Source organism: Nicotiana sylvestris, chromosome 8, assembly GCF_000393655.2.
Source record: "Nicotiana sylvestris chromosome 8, ASM39365v2, whole genome shotgun sequence".
NCBI lineage: Eukaryota > Viridiplantae > Streptophyta > Magnoliopsida > Solanales > Solanaceae > Nicotiana > Nicotiana sylvestris.
In genome coordinates this window covers 99,116,128-99,125,682 of record NC_091064.1, presented here as the reverse complement: position 1 = coordinate 99,125,682, position 9,555 = coordinate 99,116,128, and the positions used below count along the sequence as shown (strand labels likewise).

The window sequence follows — 9,555 nt, the reverse complement described above, 5'->3', positions numbered from 1 at the left end:
CCTCTTGATGGTTGACTTCCATTGTAAAAGTAAGAGCATGACTCTGTAAACCTGTCTCGAGCCAAGAGGTGAGTTGTGTTGGTGCATAGGAGTCTGTGCAGTGTAGACAATGGTGTTTGGTTCCATTATCAAGTATGATAGAGGAAGGGAGTGAGGTATGTGGTTGTGTAGCAAACGATGAGTGGACTGGTTGGTTGTGGATTGTTGTCTCCATAAGTAATTTAGATTTGGGGAAAACATCTTGTGTATGTTGGAACTTGGAGAATGAATTAATTGAATTGTTGGGTGGAATTTGAGTAGTTGTGTCCGGATTTGATAGAATTATAGGAGATTTTGTATCAATAGAGGAGAGGGTCGGTTGGAATAATTGATATGGTGGCAGTGTGTTTGTATGGTTTGAATAGGTGGGCAAACTATCATTGTCTAGTTGCATGGGAATTATCAAATTAGGGTTAGGGAAAGATGATGAGGTTGAAGCGGATGTGGTATAGTTTGGTAGGTCTTGTATTAGGGTTTGCACGTGTGTTGATGAAGGGGTGTTTGGATAGTGTGGTTGCATTTGTAGTGTGCTTACGTGGCCATTTTCACGGTTTTGTATAGGTTTTGAATGAAGACCAAGCTGTGATTGGGTCGATTAAATAGACACTTGAGTGTATTTTGAAGAAGTTAATTTTGTATCTTTTGCTTTTGCTTGTTGAGGCAGTAGATCAGGCTTATCCAAATCAGTAGTAATTAGTGTATCAAATTGATTAGTGGTTAAAGTGGGTGTTATAGTCTCTTTAAAGGTTGTCAGGGTATTAGGTATAGTATTAGGGTTATTAATTGTTAATTGCGTAAAAGAAAGAAGATGAGGAGTAATGGATGAAGACTTACCTGAAAAGCTCTTAGATTAAGAGCTAAAGAAGGTACTTGTGGCAAATGATTGGCAGTGTTATAATTAGATTTCGTAAAAAAAAAATTCTTTGGAATTGCACTGTCTTCCATTCTTCCGTTGATAGATTGTGGGGAGGGTTAGGAATGGCTGATATGTTGATAGGAGTAGTAACAATACGATGTTCATCTTGAACCTGGTAGGTGCATACTCTTTGATTATGCCCCATCCGACCACATTTAATACATAGCAAATTCAATCCTTCATAAAAGATATTTTGCTTATGATTTCCAATATAAACATGGGTTCTTAAAGGGTGATCCAACGGTATTTCAACACATAGCCTAGCATATCGACCCCTTGTTGTTGAAGAGGTACAATTATCCACTGTTAGTAATTTTCCAATTTTATTACCCACTTTCTGAATAATATGAAAATCATAAAATTCAGTAGGTAATTCCGGTAGTCGTAGCCATATAGCAAAATAATTTATTTTCGTCTCTGAAGCCATAAACTTTGGTTCCCATTGTCGAACTGAGAGAAAATGATTTAAAACGAACCAAAGGCCATTATGTAAGGCACGATTTTTATTTTCTTCCTTTTGAAACTTTAGGAGGAAGAAATCTGAACACAAATATATGAGAGGTAGATTTTCTGTGGGTTGCCATAAGGTATAAATTTTTTGCGAAGTAGTTGATGTTCTACCTTAAAACCATAAACCTTAACAATTACTGCATTTTGCCAAGGTTTATAAATTCTACTTTGTTCTTTCATTGAAAGTGGAATAAAATTAGAGGCATCGATTGGTGCCTCCAATTCATCATCAATCATCATGGAAAGGCTTGGAGGTTCATATGCAGTATGAGGTGAATAATTGTCATTAGTAGAGGTTAGGGTATGAAGATATGATTTGTGAGTAGAAACAGTAGTAGAGGTATTGAGTTCGAGTGTGTCAATAATCATGTTTCTTATTGGATTGTTATTGGAAGTGATGGTTGCGTCTGAGTTTGTAGGGATATTTGGGGGTTTGGGAGGTTTAAGATTTGAAGAAGCAGGTTGTTGTTGGGAGTAAATGAGAGTACTTTCCATTTTTTTCCGGCTTAGAAAATATTTTACCTTGTTTCAACCATGTTGTGCTTCTTAGTCGAGGGAGCGAAAGTAATTGATTGTGTAAGAATTAATGCAGTTTGAAGGAATCCAAAGTTTAGGTTACACTATTTCGAATAAATCATGGTCTATAACTAAACAGACTCACAACAAGGAAGAGAGAGCAGAAGAATTAATGATTTATGTGTTCAAAAACTAAAATGTCAATAGAATTTTCTCTAACTGAAAAAAGAAGGAATTTTTTATATGGCCACAATATTAGATCTATCTATCTACAGCTTTCAATAGTATGATTAGATTTACTAAACCAAGAAGAAAGAGGAAAAAGAGAGCTGCGAGAGAGTTGGAGGATACGGTTTTTCATTAAGAATAACAGAAATCACTACACTTGTCCTTATAAATACAGCTAATACCGCAGCATCGGATTCCACTATCTCTAACTTCCTCAGTTGGACTAAATTGAAACCCGTTAAAACTTAAGATGGGATAAACCGAATAATTTAAAACTTCTACTAAATCTAATAGGACTCAAGGGTAATGCATAAAAACTATCTTTACTACATGATCAGCTACTCCTCAATAGCTACATATCACCAAATAAGCGGCAGGTACAACATCTGCAAGCCTATTCGTTACAGAAGTTCACTTGCAATCTCTAGCACAAGGGTATGGGTCTATGTGTTTAAATCCTGCTCTATCAAAATACCAATCCCCAACAGCTTCCGCAAGTGTCTGCACAGATAAAAAATTACAACAAAATCTGTTATTAACTCATAAATATTGATAATAGGCGCATGATAAAAGTCAAAACATAAAGTGCATATATTCAAACTTTATATCGATAAAACAAAAGAAATAAGACTACCTTATGGAGTAATCTTGGATTCGTCGACAAAATTGCACCATGAGAATGACAAGAAGTGATAAAGTAACCCCTCGTAAAAGAAGGTGTTAGTCCCTCGAAAACCTTCAAGAACTCCAGTCCAAAAGCTGTAGTCAAAAGAGAAAGAACCAAATTAAAAAGAATTAGAGGAGAATAGATACGTGAATGGAAGGTATGCGTTAGTTAGTCACCAGAGAATTGCTAACCTTGAATAATTAAACGCTGGCTAAATGTGCAGTTACTTATTTGTTTTTTGCATGGGTCCCAGACACGTTGAGGATCGAGGTATTCAGGAACCAAAATATTATTAATCTGGAGTCAAAAAGTGTTGGATCAGTATTGAATTTACTTTAGAATTTATAAAAACTACAGAAAGATCACGAACAAGATTTTTAAAATGAGGAAAAATAGCATGTCTCATTGACCTGCCAAGAGTCATAGGCTGAATTGATTATAAAAATTGGAGTCTGAATATATGGAACAACATTCTGAGGGAAAAAGCACTGCACCATTATTAATGAAAAGTAGTGTTAGAGAGCAATATATTTATATAGCACAAGGAAAAAGATTTTTGTTAAAAAAAAACTTAAACTCTTAATTACCAGACCTGGTTCCATTGTAGACGTACAAGCTGAAGGCAAATTCTTTGCTGATCCCTAAGAACGAGAGGGAAAAAAACTATTGTAGTAAAACAGAAGAATATAATTAACTTGCAACTACTTCTTAAGCATACCAAATTACTAAAAGAAAAAGAAGATGTGACACACATGTAAAGCAACAACGTTCTCATACATCTCTTGAATATCCAAAGTGCCAGAGATTGTCCTCCTGCAAAAATAATGAAATGTGCCAATGGCATAGACATAAATTAGACAGCAATAGAGTTAATAGAGAACATAATATATAATAAGAAGGGCTCACCCATTGATGAAGAACCCTGCATCTGCAACACACCTAACTCTTGCATCATTGGGCAAGAGGGATTTAAACTTATCGCAATTAAAAATTGTTGCCAATCCTCCTGCTGAACTTCCGCTCAAAATTGCCTAACATTATATGTTGCAATTTTTTTTGGGTGAAGATTTAGCAAATTAGTAGAAGAAAACAGACAAAATATAATAAGGTACGTACATACTACGTGACTTGTAATCATGATTCTTAAATACGATAGTCTTACATTTTCAGCATTTTGCATTCCCTCTCCATAAATCTTCCATAATTGCTATGAATATTCTTGACCCTCTAAAATACAGCTTGTTGTCCTAATGTAGATTTGGCAATTTCCAATCAGAAAAACAATATTACAGAATTAATCACCAAACCATTAGTGATATTTATCAATATATTGGAGAGATATATGCAGTAGTACTACTTACGGGGTTAACTTGTTCAACATCACGGATGAACCATCACAATACTTCACCCTCGCCCTGTTCCAGTTGTAAAACTCTACCAATTCCAATATTGTTAGCAGTTAGAAGAAGTGGGATATTTTTTAATGCATACAAAGAAAAAGAAAAGCAAGCTAATATAACTGAAAATATATATGAACTTCACCTGGATTTTGTTCGGAAATATTAGAAAGTAGCCCAGCAAAAAAGGCCCGGCGATCCATATCCTTGGAAGAACCTGAGAAATTAGCTGAACGATCAAGGCAATCTGGGAAACTGCTGCACCAACCGCCAGCCTATAAATATGAACTTTCCCCCGAATTAATAAAGCAGAACATATATAGTTAAAAATGAAAAGTAAATAAGTAAATAAGAAGCATTAAGTAGTACGTAGTAACTAACATCCAAGACGATAATCCAGCTGCTCAGCCCGCCACCATGTCCCGGATGCAGATGATATGCTGGTGGACTTCCATCAAGGCATACTGCAGTTGGCTCAAAAACAAAATAAATACGTGCATGTGATTCTCTTAATTTTCTGCCACGTACACTTCTGGAAGATTACCTGCGCCTTTGGCAGTCGCGCTTTTTAGTATGGTAATAACTCCTCCAACCGGTGACCGCAGAACTTATTTTAGTTTTTACACAATAAGAGTGTTTGAAAGGCAATTGCACAGTGCAATTTTGCATAAAGATGCGATAGCAAAAGGCAAATTATAAAATTGGCCGGTCAGCCAACACTACTAGAAATCCCGTAAATACCGACCAAAAAACCGATCAACTTTGGTTGGTTATGGCCAATTATCGACCAAATATGCTTGGACCGTATTTTGATGGTCGTTTTAATATACCGATCAAAGTTGGTCTGAAATTACCGACCAACGTTGGTCGGTCAATTAAATTCAGAAAAAAAAATATTGCAAAAAAAAATGACCAAAGTTGGTCGGTATTTTAATTATGTAATCATAAGATTCACCATTTGGGAATCGAACCGGGGTGTGTATTGTGACAGGATACCATTCTACCACTAGACCATTGGTGTATTTTGTTTTAAGATTGTCTTATTTTTTTATTAATACTCTTTAATTATATTTTCGCACGAAAATAACCGACCAAAGTTGGTCAGTTTTTTAATTTTAATTTTTATTTATTTTAGTTGCAAAAACCGACCAAAGTTGGTCGGTTTCTTGAAAAATAAATTTTGCGGGATTCAAAAATAGTTTCCCGCATTTTTGCGCCAAAGAAAACCGACCAAAGTTGGTCGGTTTTGTGAAAAAAAATTAAAAATTAAAATATTTTGAAAAACCTACCAACTTTTTATCGGTTTTTGACCGGTTTTTTGACCGACCAAAGTTGGTCGGTTTTTCTTGGTCGTTTTTGCCGAATTTCTAGTAGTGCAATTATAATTATATTTTCTAGCCAAAATGTATATAAATTATGTATATATATATAATACACACATATATACATAATTTATATATATATATATATATATATATATTAATTATTCTTTAGGCTTTTATTTTTAGGAGCGCGCGGCTAAAAATAGCATTTCCCATAGCAAAATTGACGAAGTGAGAGCAGCGACCACATTTTGGTGTGCAAGTAAAACAATTTGATTATGCTAATTTAAGAACAAAAATTGACCTAGTCGTCGTGCTTGATTAAAAAGATGTTATATATCCAGAAAAAGTAAGCATCAATGTGATTTTTTGAATACTTGAGAGGATCTTCTTAATGCTTTATATATAATTACGCGTAATATCTACAGTGAAATAGTAATCTATACATACTAATGCACCTTTTAAAATAATATTTCTAGTTTATAAAAATTATGAAAACCGTGCTTATGAAACTTTTTACTTTACTGCGTAATTACTTAGCTCTGCAGGAATTATAAATACAAGGATGAGGGCATTGGAGCATATTTGTGTGCTTTTCTGCATGTTATCTGTGACATTAGTAAATTGTAAAACATACCCTCCTTCAATAGAATATGGTTGTTATTGTTAATAAATTGTATTTGTAAAATAATTCTGGAAAATATAAATGAACATAAACAGAAATAAACAATGAAATAACAAAAAATCAATTCGAGCCCATTGAATTCACCGTGTTTCCTTAAGGAATTTAATCCCCTCCTAGTACCCAAGGTTATGGAATATGTTCTAGATATTGCCAAGTAGTGTCTAAAAAATACAAAAATTATGAAATCCTCCCAACAATACGAATCCTTCACTTCAATACCACCAAAACCCCCTGATAGTCTAATGAACTCCTTTCCGACATCATCATCACATAGTTCTTTACCCAATCACCATATCAACATGCCTAGTAATATGAATATTGACATGCATGAACCAATTTCCAATTCGTCTCCCCTTCACAAATCATACCTACAAACTTTAAATTCTCATAATATCTCTTCCCCACCGCCTATCTCTTAAGAACCACTAAACTTTAATTTGGAGATTACTGATGAAGTTGAGGCACCAAATGATCCCTCCATTTCCATACCATTATCTTTGGAAGAAAAAAATAGGATTTACAAACCATGGCAACATGCAGTGATTGTTAAGGTTTTTGGTCGTAAAATTGGACATCAAATACTTAGACAAAAAATATATGTGTCATGAAAACCAACTGAAAACCTTCCTCTAATTGACTTAGGGTCAGATTTTTTCCTACTGAAATTTCAAAAGGAAGAAAATAAAAACCATTCCTTACAGGGTGGTCCTTGGTTTGTTTTGAATCATATTCTATCCGTTCGTCAATGGGAGCCTAAATTTATGGCTTCTAAGACAAAATTAACTACCTCTGTTGTTTGGCTACGATTACCAGAATTACCTACAGAGTTCTATGATTACCAAATTCTTCAGAAGCTAGGTCAAAAAATTGGTAAGTTGTTAGCAGTAGACACTTGTACCTGTTCAACAACAAGAGGACAATATGCTAGGCTAGCGTGAAAGTACCCTTGGACCAGCCATTAAGGACACACCTATACATTGGAAATCATTGACAAATTATCCTTTATGAAAGATTAAACTTGCTTTGTATTAAGTGTGGTCGGATAGGTCATAATCAAAGGACTTGCAATTATCTTTTACAAGTTGATCCTCCTACAGAAACATCAAACAAGGAACATATACTAAATACAAATCCTACTGCTTCAAATACATCTAGGACAGGTACTGAAGAGTGGAAACTTGTTCAATTTTCGAAAAAATCAACCCTCAAAAGAAACACTTGCACAGATAATCAATTGCATTCAACACATGCATTAGGGATAAATTCCGCAAGTCAGTCAGGTAAACCCGAGGTAATTACTCCTAATACTCTTCCATTCACTAATCTAACTATAAATCATATTAACACTAATAGCTCTAAGTTAACAACATCCCCTACTCTCTTTTTAACTAATAATAAATTTGCTAATCTTTATGATAATGACACTGATAATGATAATCCATTATCAAATCAAACGACAAATAGCCAATTACATAATAAAAAGTCCACTCGAGTACCAAACCACTCGGTCCAATCAGAAAATCCTCCAAAACTAAACCCTATCAATCCTATAATATCAAATCCTATCACTATCCATGCAAATGGACACGCTATCCCACCCTACATGCAAGACATGCCCCGATCCCAAACACACCATCTTCACCTCCACACGAAAACCACCTACTTAACCTAGCAAATCATCCACATCCTCCTTCGAATATCGGAATACCACCATCAATTAAACATATTGTAGCCTCAATGCAAATAGGTAATGATGAGTCCTCCACTTCTAAAAATCATTCCAATACACCATCTCCAAATCAATCTTTTCAACCGTCCACTTCTACCATTGATATAGTTCCGCCTATACTTATTCAATCCACTCTAGCTCATAACACTTTGATTAATCCACTACCAAATCCTCTCATTTTAGAAGATGTTCCTCTTCAACCTACTAAGTCATTTACGAAGACCACAAACCCAAACAAGGCAGAACACCCATCATCTTCAACACAATCCAAATCAATTCTCCCACCCTCCACCACACCTGATTATGGAGCCAAATACAATCATATACACGGCTCAAACCCCACATGCACCAACACTACTCTCATCTTGGCTAGAGGCGGGACTTTACAACCATGGATTAACGTTCACCATGGAGGTCAATTACCAAGAGGTGATAATACTAATCAATCATCTGAGGGACTTGGCACAAATAGTGGCGGAAGGAATGCAATTGGGAACGGAACTTTATGCTCATTACTGTTGGTCAATGATGCAAACACCTCACCTTGCACCATACCACGCTCTCCCTCTACCAACACCATTTTGGGATCCAACACATCTTTTTTCAAATCTTCTACAAATGCAATTTTATCCCATTCCCACTCCAAACACCCCTTGGATTCAACCTTACTGGGATCCACAACCATACACACCACTCTTGGAACCAGTAACACCCCCCTCACCAACACCACCACCATCTCCTCCATCACCACAGCATCCCAATCCACTCGAACAAGAGGTGAATTTTCAGGCAGAACTAGACGCAACAATCGTCTACAACAGAGAAACGCGTCCAATACATTCCAATACATGCATGTCTGGATGGCATCAAGGTATCTGTCCAGAAGGAGGAGTACAAAAGAAAAATCTTCATAAGGTGCCCCCAAATTTACTTGCAACATCATTTCACTTAAGGCCAACAACAAATCCAACGGTGGGGAAGTATGCAATGCTATTTCTCCCCACATTGAAGCTTCATCCAGGAGAGTCCAGTAATAGTCAAAATGAATCCATCATAAGTCATATGAAGTTCATCATTTGGAATTGTAGGGGTGCTCAATCAGTTGAGTTCCGAAGAAATTTTAGATCATTACTAGACTACAATAGGCCTTCGATGGTGGTTCTGCTGGAAACTCACTGCCAATCTCATCAAATATTAAAGGATGATTTTGAGTTCACAGGTATGATTGAGGTATCTGCTGTAGGTCAATCCGGAGGAATTGTTATACTTTGGAATTCAAATATGCTCAATGTAGAGCAGGTGGCCACTACTACACAAGAGATCCATTTCCATATTCAGGTTCTTCCTTTACCATTTAAATTTTTATTTAGTGCTATTTATGCAAGTACTGACTTAGTAACTAGACTAGCATTATGGGAAAATATAATGTGTATCTATGATAATTATAAGGGACCTTGGATGTTGGGGGGGTTTAATGAGATATTACATACAGTAGAAAAATTTGGTGGATTACGTGTAAACAATTCAAGAGCTAATAAGTTATTAG

At 35.7% G+C, this 9,555-nt stretch overlaps 1 protein-coding gene and 1 pseudogene across 1 annotated transcript; both read right to left on the bottom strand.

Annotated features, from left to right (window-relative positions):
- Nucleotides 1-2,620: 2,620 nt before the first annotated feature.
- Nucleotides 2,621-3,282, bottom strand: LOC138875437 (pectin acetylesterase 8-like). The gene is made up of 4 exons (XM_070154265.1): nt 3,232-3,282; nt 3,068-3,173; nt 2,844-2,968; nt 2,621-2,710 (listed from the first exon to the last, which is right to left on the bottom strand). The coding sequence occupies exons 1-4, from the start codon at nt 3,280-3,282 to the stop codon at nt 2,621-2,623; spliced, it is 372 nt and encodes a 123-aa protein (XP_070010366.1).
- Nucleotides 3,077-9,015, bottom strand: LOC104221189 (pectin acetylesterase 8-like; annotated as a pseudogene).
- Between the last annotated feature and the right edge of the window lie 540 nt (nt 9,016-9,555).

What these genes read in the sequence shown, in the direction of transcription:
- LOC138875437 (XM_070154265.1), bottom strand. Translation starts at nt 3,282, where the DNA reads ATGAGACATGCTATTTTTCCTCATTTTAAAAATCTTGTTCGTGATCTT. An exon ending in CCAGCGTTTAATTATTCAAG is followed by an intron (nt 2,969 to 3,067) that starts GTTAGCAATTCT and finishes TTTTGACTACAG; the next exon opens with CTTTTGGACTGGAGTTCTTG. An exon ending in ATCCAAGATTACTCCATAAG is followed by an intron (nt 2,711 to 2,843) that starts GTAGTCTTATTT and finishes TTATCTGTGCAG; the next exon opens with ACACTTGCGGAAGCTGTTGG.